General features: G+C 37.7%; 1 protein-coding gene across 5 annotated transcripts in view; it reads right to left on the bottom strand.

Annotated features, from left to right (window-relative positions):
• Positions 1 to 20,932, bottom strand: part of LOC136847381 (homeobox protein extradenticle-like) — a 78,761-nt gene extending 57,829 nt beyond the window's left edge. For all 5 annotated transcript variants that reach the window (XM_067119012.1, XM_067119011.1, XM_067119015.1 and 2 more), the window contains exon 1: positions 20,690 to 20,932. In XM_067119012.1, the coding sequence (XP_066975113.1) occupies positions 20,690 to 20,878 (189 nt within the window). In that variant the 5' untranslated portion in view covers positions 20,879 to 20,932. The remainder of the gene's footprint in view (positions 1 to 20,689) is intronic.
• Positions 20,933 to 22,397: the final 1,465 nt, after the last annotated feature.

Genomic DNA, 22,397 nt, shown 5'->3' with positions numbered 1-22,397 from the left:
TAATAACTTTTTTTTTTTTAATTCAATCAACGTAACAGACTTCGTCATTAATCCGGAGATTCGGTTATTTACTCAGACACGTAAAAGGCTTACGAGAGTGATCACTGTGATATTGTATTGTAGAAAACTTGAGAGAATCCATCGTAATATATATGTGTATGTATATACATATATATATATATATATATATATATATATATATATATATATATATATATATATATATACACAGATATAAATATATATATATTATATATATATATATATATATATATATATATATATATATATATATACACACAAACAAACACATACATACATGTATGTGCAAGCGCTTATATGTATATATGTACAGTATTTTTGATATAGATATAAATATATATAACTGTACATATATATATATATATATATATATATATACAAATATACTGTGTATATATGTATATATATATATATATATATATATATATATATATATATATATATATATATATGACGGATTTTCCAAAGTTTTCTGCACACGCTCCCTGACCTGTGAGAATTTATGAGGGGTACGGATTCTGAAGTACTTACCGCCAAGGAATTACGTGTCAAGTTTTAATTCCTTCTTGAGCAACATGTTTATTTCGGTATTTACGCAAATGTGGATTCTAATGCATATTTAGGCAAATTGCGGGATACTGTGAGTCAAATTTCATCTCTCTTTTATTCTCGGTAACGCTTCCTTGAATTTCTTTAGAATGTTCTTAAAAGATTCCAAATCTACCGAATTCACATAAAAAATTCTACTTAAAATAGAAAAATCACAAGCACACTTACACACTACAATATATAATATATATATATATATATATATATATATATATATATATATATATATATATATATATATATATATATATATATATATATATATATATATATATATATATAGAGAGAGAGAGAGAGAGAGAGAGAGAGAGAGAGAGAGAGAGAGAGAGAGAGAGAGAGAGAGAGAGAGAGAGAGCATTTCTTCCTCCTCTTGTCAAGCGCGGTTTTCGTTTCTTAGAGAAGACCAGCGCCGGAGCAAATCAGCATTTCCACGAGACTGAAAATCTAAACGAAGAGGAGGAAAAATAATGAACCGGACTGACCTTTGCCGGTAATTAACTAATTTTCCTTTCGTCAGAAAACATCCTTTAATTACCAATGGAATAATTTTACATAATGACTCATCTAGTACGAAGGAATGGAGGGGGGAGGGATATGGGGTGGTGAGAGAACCCCCTCCCCATCTTTACCAACTAACAAGTGTTGGTAGGGAGGAGGAGGAGGAGGAGGAGGAGGAGGAGGAGGAGGAGGAGGAGGAGGAGGAGGAGGAGGAGGAGGAGGAGGGAGGAGGCTTAGTAATCTAACTTTATCTCTTTTCAGGCCGGAAAGTTTTAAAAGATATTGAACCCACCACCGAAAGAATTTATTGGGATTGGAAGGCATAATCATTGGACGGTTTCATCCCGGCCGACGCCTTTTAATAGAGCCAATCTCTTGTCTGGTACACGAATGGTACGGGGGATGGTAGGGACATGAGGGTAAGAGGATAGGGATGGCTGAAGGATTGAATAGAGAGGTTAGGTAGCTTTTCTTTGCGTCAGAGAGAGAGAGAGAGAGAGAGAGAGAGAGAGAGAGAGAGAGAGAGAGAGAGATAAGTGCTCATCAATACAGAAAAAAGAGTAATAATGATAATGCCAAAATACAATGGTAGTGTACTATTGAGAGAGAGAGAGAGAGAGAGAGAGAGAGAGAGAGAGAGAGAGAGAGAGAGAGAGAGAGAGCGTGACAGTGCTGACGTTAGAAACTGAGATTACACCGAATCAAAATAACGATAATACAAAACACTTCAAAAATAACATTAAGCGTACCAAAATCAATCCTATATGAGTCTCTCTCTCTCTCTCTCTCTCTCTCTTTCTCTCTCTCACTTTCTCCGCGGTCTCATTTTTTCCTCCTTAAAAGTGCATCAATCTTCCCTTAAATTTCGGGCCATTCCCCCTCCCTTTTCCTGCCCGGTAATCTTCAGCAAACGCAAACCATTTCAATACAGGAGGTCCTTCGCCACAACACCAGCACCCCTCCCACCTCCTTCCCCTCGTTCCCCAAGCCCTTCCTCCGTGGTGCCACCATTACCAAAACGCCTACATCATGGCTTTAATTCCGAGGACGAAAACGACTGGAGAGATTATCATTATGTGAGCATATTTCAATTTGTAAATTCCTCTGATACAGGGGCCCGATGGTTTCGCCATTTAAACCTTTATAAATCTGCAACCGTTAACCTGTCGCACATACTTGGCACTCAACAACAGGGGAAAAATGAAAGAGTATTCAGGAAGCAGCGGATAGTTATAATTTAGGGTCTACCCTGATAAGATGATGATAAGGACGAAAATCACTTTTCTCAAGGTCATGCTAACCATAAAATAATTTTTTCTTAAGGTCGCACAATCCCTAGTAACTAACCAACCATACGAAAATTGAAGAAATAAAAATTAGCATTATAATTGCTCTATACGAATAAAAGCCTTGTAAGTCTGTCTGTCTCTCGCTATTCAAAATTAATTGAAAGCAAAATCAGTGCGGGGATGAAAGGAAAAATAATTTTCTATTACGTACGAAGAAACAAAGTCAGGGGCAATTTAAAATTTTACAGAAAAGGAGGACCTTTTTTACTCCCTCTCTCTCTCTCTCTCTTGCACTGAAGGCAAGATCAAAAGGCATACAACCGCCACAGAAGGACAGGATGATCGAGGCGTGACTATCCATTAAAAACATTTCTCATGTCACAATGATTTCCAGATCACAGTTCAGGGAATCGGGTCCATTGCCACAATGTTCCTTCTCACGTACAACTGGAGACTTGAAAATAGGTGTAAATGGTTTTTGTGTATATTTATTCTCACTCCTGTAACCAGAAAATGAAGGAAGACAAACATACTTTTAAGAAGCTGATTCAGTTGATAATGCTTATCGTCGATGGTGTAGGCAAATGAACTTTACGAAAACACGATATTTAAAATATGAGAGAGAGAGAGAGAGAGAGAGAGAGAGAGAGAGAGAGAGAGAGAGAGAGAGAGAGAGAGAGAGATCATATCTTCACAAAAAATAGTACACTTTCCACGGAGTTTAACGACTCTCCACCAAATACGCAAAAACGCCTATTAATAGATACATATGGACCTCAAAACTAATGCCAAACAAAAACTAAAAAATTCTCTTCACACCTAAATGAATCAGGTAGTATATTTCGCAACGCGCGACGAATTCTCTTCACACCTAAATGAATCAGGCAGTATATTTCGCAACGCGCGACAAATGTCAAGTAAAATATACGTGTACTGAAGAAGATAATTTTGTGATGATGAGAGTATTTCTTAATTCCTGCCAATAACAACAAATAAGATTTTAATCCAATAACTGACATCAAAAGTACTCTTCGGCACAGGGATCCTTAATGCTACTGTACATAATGAATATAATCATCTCGAGACGTAACTTGAATAAGGGAGGAGTTAGAAGAGGAGTTAGGAGGAGGAGGAGGAGGAGGATGAGGAGGCGGGTGTCACCACCACCACTGCCACCACTCTTGTATTCCTGGCACCCCCGGCATCACACCTCTCACCGAGAACGAACCGTGTAAAACATTTCAACAATCTGACAACTTTTCCAACACGCCAGCCAGCCATCACCACTTGGCACCTTCGCAGACGTCACGAGGAATTTGAAGAACTCGGCCATCTGTTGCGCATTTCCCCCCGAAAAGTGACAACCGTGGCACCATTACAACGACGACTTAACGCTCCTGCTAAATACACAAGAGTCTGCGCTCGATCTTAAAATGACGATTCCCGGCAGATCGAATTCTCCCGTGTAATTTGGAGCCATGTATCATCCGGTTTTTCAGAGATTTCTCCCTGTCAGGCGCCAAGATAAATAATGACACTTATTAGAAGGCACTGGGAGACTGATATTCTGGCTAAACATTTCTAAACTAAGCACTCAATACTTTAACCAAATTTCAGTATATATTTTCTAAATCAGCCATGTTAGATTTTTGACGCATTTGCGCTTTGTCGTTCTTTACTTACATTTATGTATGTATGTATGTATGTACTCCTTTTCACATATCAACTAAATTTCAACATTATTGTAATTTATAATATTCTGGAGGAGGCTGAAAAATAGGACACCCGAGTCGATGGGATTACAAACATGTGAGATGCTGATGCATGGGGTGATAAGTACGGATACGTAGCTGGCCAGGATTTGTAAGGTGAGTCAGGATGAGACAAGTGCAAAGGCCAAGGGAGATATATGTAACTGTACAAATTACAGGATAACAACATTACTCTGTGTACCAAGGAAGGTGTACAGTAGAATTTTGACTCAGAGATTAAGAGATGACAGAATGATTGAAGAGGGACGAAATGTACGGATTTACTCAAGAAAGTTGTTGTGCAGGATTAAGTGTTTGTTATGGAATGGAATACAGAGATTAGGCCGAAGGCCAAGCACTGGGACCTATGAGGTCATTCAGCGCTGGAAAGGAAATTGAGAGTAGGTAGGTTTGAAAGGTGTAACAGGAGGAAAACCTCGCTGTTACACTTTGAAATATTTGTTAGGAAAAGGTGGATAGCAAGATGGAAGAAAGATAATATGAGTGAAGGTACAGTAAAGGGAACCAAAAGGGGTTGCAGCTATGGCACGAAGGGACGCTGCAAAGAACCTTTAGTAATGCTTACAGTGCACCCTGTGAGGTGCACTGACGGCACTAGCCCCCTACGGAGAAGTGTTTGTTAAGAAACAGGTTTATGAGAGGTTTAGAAGTAAAGGGAAAACCTTTACCTTGCATACCAACAAAAGTCTTAAAGGTGAATAGACAAAGAGGCAATGTGAATGGGCATTGGGGATAAATGGTGACTTTAGAAAGCAACCTGAAAGCAAGTAAAAGTTTTATGGTGGAAGCAAAGCACGTGTTAACATGTAAACGGGAGAGTGAGTGAGTGCCTTTGGTGTAAAAGTGGGTCTGACACAAGGAAGTGTTAAATCCCCATGGCTATTTGACAGCTTTGTGGATGGAATGTTGTTAAAATCAAATAAAAGAAACTAGTAGACGTAGGAACAAAATGCGGAAAAGGAGAGTCATGAATAGATTGCGGAATGTTAATGTTTATAGATGTTACGTAATTGACTGGGGAAAGTGAAGAGAAGCTACAGAAATTAGTGTGAGAGGAGATAGTTGAAAGTAATGAGAAAAACCGTAAGCTATGAGGGTCAGTGGGCACCAGGTAGACGGAGTAATCAATGCTAATAATGACAGCGAAAATTTGGAAGTAGCTGATGCCACTTACGTATGTAGTAATAAATATAGCGAATGATCGTAAATGAGAGACGCAGCAAGTTGCAGAGTATTTTAAGCAAGGAACTGAATTGAATTGAACTGAATATAGAATTTAGGCCCAAGGCCAAGCACTGGGACCTATGAGGTCATTCAGCGCTGAAACGGAAATTGACAGTAAAAAGGTTTGTAAGGTGCAACAGGAGGAAAACCTCGCAGTTGCACTATGAATCAATTGTTAGGAGGGGGTGGAAAGTAAGATGGAAGAAAGAGGATATAAATGGAGGTACAGTAAAAAAGGAACGACAGGGTTTCAGCTAAGGACCGAGGGCACGCTGCAAAGAACATGAAGTACTGCCTACAGTGCACCGCATGAGATGCACTGACTGTACTAACCCCCTACGGTAATTTGAAGCAAGGGAGGTAGCACAGGGTGTTTGCAAAGGAATGGGAGGGTCTCCCCTGTGGCAGTTAAATGTGAATGGAAGAAAAATCGGATGATTGTTGACAGAGTCAATTGTGTAGAATATGCAGACTGAAAGATTTGAAAAAACATGAAATGTGGAGATGCGTAGAAGTATTACTGAAACGAAAGATCATTGTTCTGAAATGGTTTGGTCAGGTAGAGAGATTACAAAGTGTATATAATTTTTTATTATTTTTAGACGAAAGGCAGGCCTAGAAAGTGCCATATAGGAGTGAAAGAGGTACTACACAAGGAGGGCTTATTTAATGCCCAAGACAATATGGCTAAGCTAAGGTGGATGGCGCAGTGTGTGAGTGTAGGAGAGTTAGATGTTCAGCCGAAAAGCAGTTTAAAAAATGAAGGGGTAATCCACGATTCCTAAGTTAAATTATGAATGTGACAATAACAGCTGTTTTTCTTTTCTAAAAAGTCACAACCTTCTAGAGAAACTGCTGACATTTGGAAGAAAAATACACACACAAACACATATATATATACATATATATATATATATATATATATATATATATATATATATATATATATATATATATATATATATATATATATATATATATATATATATATATATATATATATATACATATACATACACACACACATACTGTACAAACATATGAATGTGACAATAACAGCTGTTTTTCTTTTTTAAAAGCCACAACCTTCATGAGAAACTGTTGACATTTGGAAGAAAAATAACAAATAAAATATATATATATATATATATATATATATATATATATATATATATATATATATATATATATATATATACACACACACACATACTGTACATACATACATAAATAAAACACACACATATATATACATTATATACTTATAATAAAATTCTCAACAGCTGTTAGATTTTCGTTACCAGAAATACATTTTCCTAATGCCTTGTTTACTGACATAAAAATTTACAGCCACAACATTAACTACAGGTCGGAAATTAAACACACTCCGAATCAGTAGCACAAGGTAGAGCCTTTACAAACGACATCATAACTAAACATCAAAATACACCCAGCTATTTGCAGCTGAAGCACCCAACAGCAACAGCAGCAGCAGCAACGAATAAAGCCTCTTCACAGAGAAAGAAGCAAACCCGCTTCAAAGCCACATATTCTACAACGGAGGAAATCATTTCAACATTTCTGAACGACGGTGTTGTTCAACGGCATTTCTATTGTGTTGTTCAACAGCTTTCTATTATTTCTGTGGAGCGTCGCGAGGAATTCCGCTGTCCCTCCAAGAACTATTTCTTTGTGCCGCGAAGAACAAATACACCGTTTTACTTGTTCGCCGAAGAACAAATATTCAAGCTTCTGAATGGATAAGCCGTAGTTCTCATTATGGGGGCCATTGATACATCAAAAGCATTTCTTTTCGACTAAATGGCTTCTTTTCACTAACAACAGGACTATTACTCTGCTCTGAGTAGGATCATTATTCTGTTTTGCAAGAAGCCACACAAATGAACAGCTATCTTCTTCAACATGTGTGTTCACCCTGGTACACTTTTTTTTTTTTTGCTTAAGAAAAGGCCATTTGGTTTCTGTAGCGTGTGATAATTATACTCTGTTTGATGTTTCCTCTTCCTGCATGACAAACACATAGCAGACTCTTAAAATACTGCACAGATTCAATTTTATCTAGCAATAATAAACGAACGGAAAGACAGTACCCCACTGTCAAACAGGTTTAAGATTCAAGACCAATAAAACAATTAAACCCGTGATAAAACGTCAAAAAAAAATTCACATGGCAACACTCTACGCCATTCCCCTTCACCTCAAAATCTGACACCCCATAAACAGCATTAAGAACAAAGTTCTTTCAAGGGAATCGCATGACAAACAGACTCGAACGTTAGACAAAAATCTTTGGAGAAATGGTGACAGCGTCGGTAACGCCTCTTGCGTGGAGGGAATAACTGATTTTCTTACAAGGCCCCGAACTCGTGTGCGTACGCCAGAGATACACATACGCACATACAATACGAAATGAAAAAAAAAAAAATAGAGGCTCCAGAGGTACAATACTATTCCTAAAAATGACCCCATGAAAAATAAAAGATACTTTTTTTTTTTTACTTTTTTACTAACCCCCCCAAAAATAGGAAGAGGAAAGAACCATTGCTGAGAATCATGACGTCAAAAATAAAACTTACATAAGAGAGAGAGAGAGAGAGAGAGAGAGAGAGAGAGAGAGAGAGAGAGAGAGAGAAGAGAGAGGAAAGAAAAAGCAGCGTGCCCTTCCCTCTTACCATCATAAGCTCGGACGAGTGTTTCCGTGGTGGGAAAAATCGAGCCATTTCTATTCGGTGCGTTGCGGAGTGTCCAGGTCGGGGCGGCAGGACAGCTGGCCCAGATGGTTCACGTCTTTGCCATCTGCGTCATACTAACCTACCGCATACCCCCATCAAACATACACATAGATACGAACTCGTGTGTATGAGAACACACTCATTCATACGTAAATGCGACCGCTTTATGTTAGTGTGTTCGTTAAAAAAAAATGAAAACAAATTACTTTATATAGTACGTTCGCCTAAAAAATTAAATCAAATTACTAACGTTTAGTTGATTTAAAATATACTTAAGAAATTGTTTGGAAGACATTATGGATGGAAGTATTTCCAATGGAATGTTCGTCCCAATTAAACCAATTTCCCTTAACAGCTTTCTCGTGTACTTAACCAATGAAATGTAGCGATCAGTCGTCTGAAGCTTTTCAAGCTAGTCGGTCGTCTAGTTAGTGCAAGAGACTCGCTGCTGATCTTGAATGAGATCTTTAGCAGGGTAACAAAAAATCTACTTTACGTAGTTTTTGTTAAGTTTAAAAGCAAGCGTGTCAATGAGCACACAGAGACGGCGAAAGTGAAATACAAGGATATTTAAATCAGCACTCATAAAGAAATATAAGGAATTTGTAGGAAGCTTCCTTGAATCCTATTAATAGCCAAGAAAACACACAAACAAAATATTTTTACTCCCCTCAAAAAAATCTCACAAAAGAACAAGAGAGAGAGAGAGAGAGAGAGAGAGAGAGAGAGAGAGAGAGAGAGAGAGAGAGAGAGTGGAAAGGGGGGGGGGATTTCCTCCTCCCCAAAAATGGTGTCCCTGAGCCCTAAGTCAAGAAAAGTGGCATGAGGGACCACAGGAGCTGTCGAGTCTCAGTGCCAAAGCTCATCACGTAAACCGTATGTGTAGCGGCCACTGGCCAGTCTATTCCCAGGAGCCTTATTTCCCCAAGACTAAGCCTACCAACTCGCGCCCACACTCACATACACACATACAGATACCCTATTTTATATATTTTATATAAATACTTTTATATACGTACTTTGATGGCTTATATTCTATCGCCTCTTCTGTGGACTGAAGTGCATCTAAAGGAATTCTGAATATGCAAAAATTACTGATGGAATTAAGAAGAAATTATCCTCTCTGAACAGGAAACACTGATAAATTAAAAAATCAAAAGACGAAAATAATCTACATACGGTATTACAAAAAGGGGTTGATTTAAAATAAGAGCCACAGTACAGTAAAATAACGTACGAAATTATATGTAGGTCGATTTGTATAGTAAAATAACGTAAGAAATTATATGTAGGTCGATTTGTATAGTAAAATAACAAACGAAATTATATATAGGTCCATTTTTTCTTTATAGTAAAATATACGAAATTATATATAGGTCCATTTTTTCTTAAAATAAGGAACTCTTCCCACTTAGCCTTTCTCAGGATACTGCAATCTATCTATCCTCAAAATGCCAGTATGTCATCACCTAAGTAGGGAATACTAAGGGTGTGTTATATTTTTCGAATTTTTCGAAATGTCTGGGTCTTCTCAGAAATAATATTAGCAATAATAATGTTCTGTATATAGACACAACATACCACTCAATACACGTACACGTAACAGACTGTATATTTACGATACAAGGTAGCCACTAACGATGGCAAAGCAATAAGATTAAATGAAATGCAAAACAAGGCGAGTCAGTAAGCCACCGAAAGCACCATCAGGTTCCATCAGGAAATTAGCTACATATCCCACAAAAAAAAGGGCCAACGAGAAAAAAAAAACTAAACTAAAAATCTACAAATGACCCCATGAGAACCAACAGTTATATGCACATCGGACTCTCATCTACAAATACAAACAGGAAGCTGCTGCCGTAGCAATATATATCGAAAACACACATACACACGATGGGGGAGGAGAGGGGGAAAGTAAGGGGGTTGGGGTATATGGCACTATATTGGGGAGGAAGGGGAATGAACATGTGTCGGGGCCGAACATTCCCTTCCCCGTCAGGACATCGGAGCCGTCGGTGTGGCATCAAGGTAACCAAGGAATGGGGGAGGGAGGGAGGGGGTGGAAAGGAGGGAGGGGGAGAAGATGGGAATAGGGGGAAGGTCGCAGAGGGGGAGAGGACCTAGGGCGAGCGACTGGTGCCGTGCAATAATTCAATAGCGCGCCCTACTCGCCGATATTACACACGGTGACTGACAGCTCAGGAAAGAGGGGGAGGCCCACAGGGAGAAAGAGAGGGGAGGAGGAGGAGGAGGAGAAGAAGAAGCGAGGTGAATGAGGGGAAAAGGATGGGAGAGGGGGAGGTAGGATGGTGGAAGGAGAAGGTGAAAGGAAGTAAAGAGAAATGGGGTACGGCAAAAGGAGGACTTGTTGGCACACGAAGGAGAAATAGAGAACTGAAAGAAAAAAAAATAAAAACCAAAAGTGATATGAAGAGGGAAGAGAGCTGAAAGAAAGAGACGAATGAGGATAAAGTGAGCACGTGAAGGAATGCAAGACATAGTGAAGAGGCCGAGAACAAGAGGGTATAACCATCTTATTCCGTATTCAATATTTGCTGGGTCACCGACGACCCCTAACAAGCAACTCCTCCATCCCTACCCTCACCCCCTACCCCACATCCCCACCCCCACCACACCACTTTCCCAAACACGCTTTCACACCCGAGAAGTGTCGGGACTCAAACAGGTTCAGAATGGAAATGATTTTAGCTTTATATTCAATGGGGGAGCCATGCCAGAGAGAGAGAGAGAGAGAGAGAGAGAGAGAGAGAGAGCAATAATTTCTATAGAGTATTTAGCATAATAAACTTCTGTTAATTTAATTCACACCATCATTACTATCTCAAAAATGCTCAGAATAACAAACATAATTAAGAACAAACACATACCTAGCTAATGAACACAGTACATAACGAGGGGATTAACAAAATATACGAGAGAGAGAGAGAGAGAGAGAGAGAGAGAGAGAGAGAGAGAGAGAGAGAGAATCCCACCACACAAGACCTCCAGCATCGCTTAAGCTTAGAGTAAAATCCTTCTGATTCCGGCCTTGGCACATTCGAAATAAATATAAAAACGTCCTACTCCCCTTTTCTTTCTTCCTTTGCCGCATAGGACCATAACGCGAAGCTAAAACAAACATGGAAGGAATGAAAAACTTGGAATAGCGAAGATTTAGATATATATAAAAAAGAATCATGATGATGTATTCACGTTAAAAGGGTGAATTAAACATTCAGATGAAGAAGCAGCACAGCTATTTATTTCACTCAGTAATCCATACTACCGAAATGGGTGCTAAAATAATGAGAGGAGTACATACCGAATAAAAAGAATAAGACACAAATTAATATAATTAAGGGAGAGAGAGAGAGAGAGAGAGAGAGAGAGAGAGAGAGAGAGAGAGAGAGAGAGAACGTTGAAGCGACAAAAAATTTTTTTTGAGAAACACAGACACCACCTAATTACAATAAACTAAAACATAAAAGACTTAAGGCGAGGAAAATAAACCTAAGAATGGAGAACGATTTAAGAATACGGGTCCTGAATCTCTCTCTCTCTCTCTCTCTCTCTCTCTCTCTCTCTCTCTCTCTCTCTCTCTCAGCACCAGCACCAGCACCAGCACTACCACCACCACCACCACCTCCACCAGCCAGCGAGCGGAGGTAACAAAGGCAGCGCGTGATGGACGTTCGCTTCGCTATTTCTGACTCAAAATTGCCTCCGTGAAATACTTGCGCTTCGGGGACGTGGCTGGAATACGGCTATACCGGGGGGCGCCCCTCTACCACTCTACCAACCAGCGACGGAAGGGAGAGACAAGAGAGAGAGACAGAGAGAAAATAGGATAAAGAGAGAGAGAAAGAGAGAGAATACGATAAAAAGCAAAATGGAGAAAGAAGAGAGACAGAGCAAGAAAAAATTACTGGTGGAGGGACCAAAATTGGGAGGAAACGTGGAAATACAGTCGAAATGTCTGGCTTCTCTCCACTAGCAAGTTAAGGGAAAGGAAAGACGTGGAAAAGAAAAACTCAGAGAAAAAAGAAAGAACAGAGACATGGAGGAAACGGAAGAGAGAGAGAGAGAGAGAGAGAGAGAGAGAGAGAGAGAGAGAGAGAGAGAGAGAGAGAGAGTCACTGGAAGAAGATATAAGGAAGGCGATCTCTCTGGCTTCTCTAAACTAACCAGCTACGGAGCTACGGAATGGAAAGACAAGGAAAAGAGGTTAGAGGGTAATGGGGAAATGGAGAGAGAGAGAGAGAGAGAGAGAGAGAGAGAGAGAGAGAGAGAGAGAGAGAGAGAGAGAGAGAGAGAGAGAGAATATAATAAACGTTAGAATCTAAAGAACACGACGGTCTTTAACCAAATGAGATGTAGATAAATCATGACAGCAAATTATAAACAATTAATAAAATACGATAGAAATGAACGGACAGGTCCCACAGGCTATTTAAAATTTGAAGTACAGTCAAAACATATTTTCATAAACTCTTAGGCCTCATCTAAGTGCAATGTAATCTCAGAGAATCTGGGAAGGAACACAAAATACATTAATGGCCATTACACCGAGATTATTTAATAAAAAATATAGAAAAATCTGAACTTACAAGATTTTAAAACCGTTCTCAACGGATCACGGGAACAACAGACTTTACTAATGAATAAATTTGCAAGAAATAAAATGGTAAAATATCAAAATAACATATAATCATTAATAAAGAAAACCTAATGAATAAAAATGGAAAACTGAATACTATGGTACACCTGAATAACTCAACTAGTCAAAACCGAAAAGCAATATGATGAACAAAAAGTGTTCTCAAAAACAAAAGGAAGGTGTAATAGCAGACTGAGACAAAATGTGAAGTTAAACGGCACCAATTTGATGACGACTGTTCCCAATGCCTTCGTAAACGAATTTAAAGAAAACCTAACGTCGACGAATTTCTAAGCAACGACTAAAATACACTTATTTAATTCTTTTAATTTTTCACGGATCTCCGTTAGGGGTCTCGACTAAATACCACGATAACAAATTACCATTACCACCAACAGCAGCAAAAACAAGAACAAGTAACAAACAGTAATGGATACTGAAGAAAAAAGACAGATAATAAATTATACTCCTAAATGACAGACAGTGGAGTAAAACCCAATTTAGTTAAGAGCACATTCAAGTCCGCCATCCCACAAGGTCAGAGAGAACCAATTAAAAGCATTTATAAAGGAAGGAAGGAAGAAGAGAGAGAGAGAGAGAGAGAGACTGAGAGAAGATATCTATTATCAAAAGATTTTTGTAGGGAAATTTGGTATGAATGCATTAACAACAGAAACGATTAAACAGGAAACAAGATGAGAAATAGAGGAAAATTAATCGACAAAACTTAGCAAGCCTTCCCAGCGAACCATAATGGAACAAATGAAGTTAAAATGCCGGAAGAGCAAGAGGATAAGGGGAAGTTTTAGGCCTTTGGCGGGGGGAAAATGCCGTGGAGAAGGAACGCCCTGAGGGAGGGAGGGAGGGAGGGGAGAGGGGAAAGGGAAGACGGGAGGAAAGAGGTAAGCCCAGAAGGGTGAAATAGGAAAATAGGGAAGGGGGAGTAGATGGGAAGGGAAGGGAAGGGAGGGGAGGGGGGAGGGGAAGGGGAAGAAGAATGGCGGGCCCAATAGCAAGAGCAGCAGCAGCATCAACAACAACAACAACAACAATAATCAATTAACGAACACAGGCGTCGTTGCATGGAGGAGAAGTGAGAACCCAGAGTGGAAACAAAGTAGTGCCCCATTAATTCCAGGCCACTCAGGGCCAAGCCGCCAGCTTCCTTTGTATCGAAAGTGTTTCCACAAAGATGGAAATTGAGAGAAAACATTCTGCTTCAATTGCAGCCCGGCTATAAAGACAAACTTTGGGTTAATGTATTTCTTTAACTGTTACAACAAACCGAGTGTTCGCCTACTATTCTTCCACTGTCAACTATTCGATAACCTCACTGAATCACTTCACCATAAACAGGTACCTTAAAATTAAGTGTGCTTTCATTAAACTGATTCATTATAAAGAAGTTAATCTGAACCTAACTGTGCATTTAATTTTCATGTCACATCAACTTCGATGAACCTTTTCGTTGTAACGCCAGGTAATATATATTCAAAATTATTACAGTTCAAACAAGAAATATACATATATATATTATATATATATGTATATACATATGTACACATATATACAATATATATATAGTATATAAATATTGTATGTGTACATATGTATATACATTTACATATATATATATATATATATATATATATATATATATATATATATATATATATATATATATATATATATATATATATATATATATATATATATATATATATATATATATATATGCAGATCAACAGAAAAGCCATAGTACGTACATTCTGGGAAATCGTCAGTCGCATCAGCAGCAATAAAAGAAAACGTGAAAGAGCATTATCCGACACACCATGTTTCATAAAAAACGACTGACAACAAGCAAAAGTGATAACCCAAAGGTTTCATATAAAACAAAACAAAAAAACAAGTTATACAGGAGAGAATGTGAGAGATAATGATAAAGGACCGCTCGAAGCGTACTGTATGTGAGATAGGTCGGACTAAAACAAGTGTTTTTCAGTTCAACCATGTCAACCCGGAACACATGTCGGTTCGATAAAGCGTTAACGTCTACCAAAGTAATGTAGAGCGTGCTGGAATATGTTACGAGGTTCAAACCGTATATGCTCGGTTCTGGAAATTGGAAATTAGGTGTCTCTCTCTCTCTCTCTAATTTAAAGCATGTGTACGGTAGCACTGAAATGACTTGCGTGTTTGTGTTTGTTTATATATCTATATATATATATATATATATATATATATATATATATATATATATATATATATATATATATATATTACATATACACTATATTATAGTTATGTAATTATATATATGTAATGTATGTATGTATTTACATAATACATACATTATATATATATATATATATACATATATATATATATATATATATATATATATATATATATATATATATATATATATATATATATATATATATTCTGAAATGGATGGGTAGAATATTTACAAAGTTACATACAAAACAACATACTAAGTTCATAACACAAATACACAATTTTGAATGTAGCAAACTATCACAGTTATTATCAGGTCCTGTAACAATGTTAAGATCAATTTTTTTTTTTAGTAAATTACCTCTTTGATTACTATAAAACACTATAATGTCTATAGTCTTTATTAACACTTAAAATGCCCTTTTTATTTCAAGGTGGATAATCGCTACCGTCGAAATGGCCACCTGCGTTTAATTGGAAAAACAAAACCACTGACGTTTATCGAATTATTACCAAATTAATATGATTTCAATAACTGAGAAAGTAATATTTAGCATAATAAACAGAGCTATGGAAGTTTTTAATCAATTAATCATCGAAATGACTAAACATTTCGTATTTGGCAGCACACTCCTGGATACATCGGTGTTAATGATACTATTGTTATTATTGAATATTTAATGCATATATAAACATTAACTCTTTTCAAGTTCAGTAACTCCACTTTTTCCTTTTAACTGACAAGATCCTTTACACAAATAGTCTTCAATTATTCTCCTTTCCTTTCCCCTTATACAACTTCCCCAGTCTGATCTATTTTCGCTTATGACATGTGAGCAACACATACAGAATTGAGTTGAATATAGAATTTACTTGGACCTATGAGGTCATTCAGCGCTCAAACGGAGACTGACGGTAAAAGATTTGAAAGGTGTAACAGGAGGAAAACCTCGCAGTTGCATCACCAATCAATTGTTGAGAGTGGGTGAAAAGCAAGATGGAAGAAAGTGAATATGAAAGGAGGTACAGTAAAAGGATCGAAAGGAGTTGCAGCTATGGGCCGAAGGGACGCAGCAAAGAACCTTGAGTAATGCCTAAATTGCCAATACATACAAAAGCATAAGGTCACACACTTATCGTCCCTAAGTCGAACAAGCACACATCTGAGAAGAATTCGGGAGAAGGAACCGCAAAACAAAAGAAAGAAAGATTCGATACGATATTGCGTAACACTCCGACGAAATAAATCATTTAGGAAAGCCACTCAGAACAAATATTATTTTACTGGTAGTCGTACGAGTAGCAGTAGCCGGGTCACAGCCCTTTTCCTCCTTAAAACCCACCGAATGAAAGTAGCAGAAGCAGCAGTAGCAGAAGAAGCAGTAGCAGTAGCAGAAGGAGCAGGGACCTTTTTCCAAGGAAAATCGGTAGCGGGGCCGAAAAAAGCCCGTCGTCTCCTCGGGCTGACATAAATTACGGTCATGGCAACCCCATAGCCCCAGAGTGTGTGTGTGTGTGTGTGTGTGTGTGTGTGTGTGTGTGTGTGTGTGTGTGTGTGAGAGAGAGAGAGAGAGAGAGAGAGAGAGAGAGAGAGAGAGAGAGAGAGAGAGAGAGAGAGAGAGTCGATCTTCGGCATCTTCGCATTCAATCTGGAAGTTCATTTTCAGATGGAATCGCTTCTCCTGACTCAAGGCCAAGGGAGAAAGATGAAGATAGGGGGAGATACAAGAAGGGGGTAGGGTTGAGTAGGGGGAAAAGGGGAGGGGGAGGAGGAGGAGGTGGAGATAGATATGGGAAAGGCTGTTAGGATGAGGGAGTGAGTGAGAAGGACGAGAGAGAGAGAGAGAGAGAGAGAGAGAGAGAGAGAGAGAGAGAGAGAGAGAGAGAGAGAGAGAGAGAGACTCGTCAGGTTGAAAAAAGAAAATGTAAGCAAAATCAAGAGGAATTATTGAAAACGTAAGTAATAAAGAAAGGAATAAGCTTCAAATGTAGAATATGAAAACTCAGACAACAACGGGAAAAGGAATATAAAAACGAATTCGAAAGAAATCTGAATTCGTAAGCTAACGAAAAACTTTCTGAAGGAAAGTCCACAAACCTAAAAATGAAAACACAAAGTTTAAAAACTTACATAAATTCCTATACTTTTTTTTTCCTAAGGTCTTTTTCTTTACATTTCAACGACTAAACTATAGTCAATATGAAACGGCATCAATAAGCTTACCGGATGAGAAATAAAAAATATTCAATTAAAAAAATAATATAACAGTACAGGTATCAGTAATAAAATAATTTACAACATTGCAAAGCAATTATCATACATAATGTGAGGAGCTCTGAGAGAGAGAGAGAGAGAGAGACGTACGTCGAACGGGTCCATATCTAATTAAATTATCAGAGCTGACCCTAGACCCGATTACGATGCAACAAAACGGTGTAGTCATTTCGAACGATGAAGTCGAAAAAACATAAAAGTTCCCAGCGTCTCGGGACCTTATTAAAGGATTACCTCCGTCGGCTTCAACTAATCCACGATAGTTACCCTCGCACGCAATCCGGCCTTCCTTTCACGGTCTAGTATTTTTAAAGCGACCTCCCCCTCCCCACCTCTCCCTCCCCCTTCAAAATCCCCCTTCCTCTCTCTTCTTATTGCATCTGCCCATCGTTCAGCGCGTTGTAGATTGGCTCCAAAAATATGATGACAACATATATATTGGATCAGTAAAGAAAAAGTTGAGTGAATTTTTAGCCATGAATTATAAATAGATTCCGCCTACAAAAACATTACGACGACATATAGGAGCCTCTTTGACCATGTGTTATAATTAACTGATTACATCACCTTGATTAATATATATCTATTTATCAACATATATATGCAAAGGCAGACTCTCAGTTATGCTTTGCAAACAACTACATCCACAAAGAAATACCCTCTTCGATTCACGTTCTATTTCGTGAATTTTTATATCAATACTTTTCGAATTGCATTTCCAGAAGTCGTTTCATACAGAAACATAACAAGGAAAAAGAACTCATGCAATTTTTTAAACAGAAGTCCGAAAAGGTAAACAAGTTGCCGAAAGTCACTGTTGAGATAAGAAAACGGATAAAATGAATGGGGACAGCACTCTAAATGAATTTAGAACGATACCGTTATTCGTTTCAGGAAATGTCGTCTACGTGGAATATTCTGTTTATTTTCTGTTCTGTGCTTAATTTATTTTTTTTACAGGAAATTTACAATAATATTTGGAATAATCAACATCATTAAAACGAACAGCATGATACATCCATTAACAGCCAGACAGCAACTGAAACTGAAACTTCATTTTGCCTTGACTGTATTGAACGACTGAAAACAGGGAATTAATAAAATAAAATAAAAAATTAAAAATAAGCAAAAAAACTCGTAAAGATTAAGCACACGCTAACCACCCACAAATAAAAGCGAAAATACTAAGAAACTCGTACAATCCATACGAATTCTCAGAAGGTATCCATCCTTGGCCAGAGTCCTCTTAAGACATAATCCAGAGTGGTTATTTACTGCTCTCCCTACAGCCGCTATTTAGATATTTCACAATGAGCGTTAACGAAACTCCGATAAACCTAACTTGACTGAAGCGAGGGATGTTTGTTCAGATGGATCAAGAGTAAATTCTTAAACCAATAAAAATGTTTACAAAATACGAAAATATAAATTAAGGAAAATAATAAAATACATAAGCACGAGGCACGAATGTTGTTATATTTACAAAGATAACTATACCGCACACACGACGTCATTTGAATATCTAACGAAAAAGGCACCCAATGTATGAGACGGTTTCGTTGCTCTTAACGAAAATGGGAAGCCTATTAAACATTTGAAGTCAAGAAACGCCCGGAGTATCCACTCCACAAAAGTGACATTTTTGACAAGGGGAAAATATGACGGCAAGGTACCAGAATTTACTTTTAAATCAATTGCGTTTCTTTTTATGAAGCCAAATGAGCGAATATTTGGGTTTCATACCAATCATTCCCGAATTTCTAACAACCCAGCACTTACACGAAGGTAAATTCATTTCAATTAAATATAAGTCCAATAGTGTTCCGTACGATACTGTTTGATAAATGGCAGAGCGTTTTCGCTGACTTAGGAATTATGAAAACGCAAATCGTTCGGGAAATTTATGCGTTCTATAATATAACAATAAACTACGAAACACTTAATAAACGACAACTTGACGTTAACTTAGGAAGCGGGAGCACGCGACGCTCCAAACGAATCCACTTGACTAAGTATATTTTAAAAGGCTTTAATTCCCTATTCTTCTTCTATTAATACAAAAACGTCCCCTCACTACTTAATGGCTCTTTTACAAAGAACTACTAGATAAAATTTACAGCTCACCTGGTTGAGCTGGGCTATTTCTATGAGCAAAACGCAATTACTTTCGTGCACTTACACACACATAAAATCTATCTACTCCTACCATACTGAAAAGGGTGTAAGACAGCACAACCAATGATCTATATCAATCCAATTATCCTTCTGATTTTCAGTTAGATGAAAATCCATACATACAAACACACTCCGATATGACCTACTTTAACAACTACCAGACCTCTAAATATTACTTGAAGTATTTTCAACGAGCCGAGGCAACGGCAGTGCCAGAGACCCCAGCTCCCCTTCCCCCCTTTCCTTTCCTCCCCTCCCAAACCCCCTCCCTCTCCCAGCACGGTAGAATTTTCCCCATTCACAATCAACGTGATAAATAATATCTGTCAAGAGGTTAACCATAAAGATCCTGAAACGGAAGGCTTGAATGGAGTTCATAATTTATCCTGACATACTGAGGAAAAAATAGAGAGAGAGAGAGAGAGAGAGAGAGAGAGAGAGAGAGAGAGAGAGAGAGAGAGAGAGAGTTTTGTTGAGAAACGTGAAGATCGAGAGAGATCTGAGAAGCGAGAGATGTGGGGGATATTTACAGGATATTTTGAGACAAGAGGAATTTCAATTTTTCATCTATCTTTCCCTTTGGACTTATATTATTTTAAAGAAAGTGTCCCTAGACATTTCAAATGTCCTTCCCTTGCCTTCATTTTATTCATTTTAATGGGGACTTTGCAAGACCTCCTCCAAACAATCGGCAAATCACGTGCAGCATATTCGACCTCTCGTTACATAAAATTTCAGCAGAATACAAGAACCAATAATATAGCCAACTAAACCATTGAAACCCTAAAATTACAAAAGAAATAAAAGAGTAATATACGGACTAAAAATACATTTAAAAAAGAAACATTCACAACCAACGAAACAATAAAAAAATTAAAAAAAGAGAACTTGAAAAATATATAATTAATTATAAGATTGAAATAAAAGAATACAACAAAAATGAAACAATCGGAACTAGTAAAACAATTACAGAAAAGTACAAAAAAATTTTTAAAATTCTAAAATAGCATAAGGATTAAAAAAAGAATAAGACAAAAATAAGGATAAAACTGAAAGCGTTCACAACGATGATAAACACAGAAATGCAAGAAAAACAAATAAGGCGAATAATAAAAGTCAAGTAAGTAACAAACGACGAAGGACCAACTCACCTGCTCGTATTTCTCAAGTTCTTGGTGGTATATCTGTCTGATTTGTCCGAGCTTGGCGCGGTAATCGGAGTGCTCGATGGCGGAGTCGCCGGCGCCAGCCGCAGCCGAGGCGTTAGCGGCAGCGCCCGCCCCGCCGCCCTTCTCGGGGCCCGCTACTCCCTCGGCGATCAGCATGTTGTCCAGGCGCATTAGCTGGGGGTCGGGTGGCTCCTCTTCTTGCGTGTTTCTGAGCGACAACACTGCAAAAGAACCACAGTGACGAATGAACAATCGAGGCCCAATTACCGGCGATACGGCGCGTATAAAAAGGCAGTAAAGTAGCGTTGCGAATGATGTATCTCATAATAAAACAGTGTGGTGTTCATGATGTATGTTGTTATAAATGGCTCTGGAGGGTAAGAATAAATGCTACGTGTTTGAACTGAGGAAGCCGTTAAGCGACAAGAAACAAGGTATATATATATGAATGCGCCAAATCTAATTTCCGGGATATAAAATGGATATTGATATTAAGACAAAACTTATATGAGTTTTGCATTTTTAAGAACTCTAAAAGGTATGACCATTATATATGACCAGAAAGAACAAGAACAAAATATTGTGTGAGAGGGGAACGTACACTAATAGCTTAAGAAATATTTTGAGAACAAATAACAAAATATTGTGTGAGAGGGGAACGTACACTAATAACTTAAGAAATATTTTGAGAACAAATAAAATACGTTAAAATACATACGATTTCTTAACAAAGACTGTTAGTGATTCCCCTTCGCACTTCGGGAACATTTTTACATATATGCATAAAAGCTCCTCCATCCTATTGTTAAGAGTTACTTTCTAAGAAGCCGACCTACTAGGGGAACTGTTCAGCATTACCGAATGACAAAATACTTCTTCAGCAACGGATACTCCGTCAAGAAACATGAATTATTTTTCATGGCTTTCTTAACAAATGGGAGACGAAACAACCAAAATAAAGATTACTTGAGAATAAATTCAGCGAAAATACTAATGAAATGAAGGGAATTCTACATTACGACGGGCATCAAATTATCTCAAGAAACCAGATCCTCTTGGCTTCTAAGCCTCACTAAGACTCACTGTCTTTCACACCAGCCTAGTATTTTGTGGAAATGATCTTTTCAGACTAGTATTTTATAGAAATGACTTTTTCAGACTAGTATTTTGTGGAAATGATTTTTTCAGACTAGAATTTTACAGAAATGACTTTTTCAGACTAGTATTTTACAGAAATGACTTTTTCAGACTAGTATTTTGTGGAAATGACTTTTCAGACTAGTATTTTGTGGAAATGACTTTTCAGACTAGTACTTTATAGAAATGACTTCTCCAGGCTAGTATTTTATAGAAATGCTTTTTTCAGACTAGTATTTTGTGGAAATGACTTTTCACACTAGTATTTTGTGGAAATGACTTTTCACACTAGTATTTTGTGGAAATGACTTTTCAGACTAGTATTTTGTGGAAATGACTTTTCAGACTAGTATTTTGTGGAAATGACTTTTCAGACTAGTATTTTGTGGAAATTATTTTTTCAGACAGTAAGGTTTCTGCCGCAACACGAGTTGAGTCATTAGATATATTGAATGAATAACCATTATTTCAGTATAGGCGTTTTAGAAGCATTTGGTTTGCTAACAGCACACCGTACTGTCTGAAAAAGTCATTTCCACAAAATACTAATCAT

Source organism: Macrobrachium rosenbergii, chromosome 16, assembly GCF_040412425.1.
Source record: "Macrobrachium rosenbergii isolate ZJJX-2024 chromosome 16, ASM4041242v1, whole genome shotgun sequence".
In the NCBI taxonomy this organism is placed as follows: Eukaryota; Metazoa; Arthropoda; class Malacostraca; order Decapoda; family Palaemonidae; genus Macrobrachium; species Macrobrachium rosenbergii.
The sequence above is the reverse complement of the archived record's forward strand: the minus strand, read 5'-3'. Positions and strand labels throughout refer to the sequence as shown.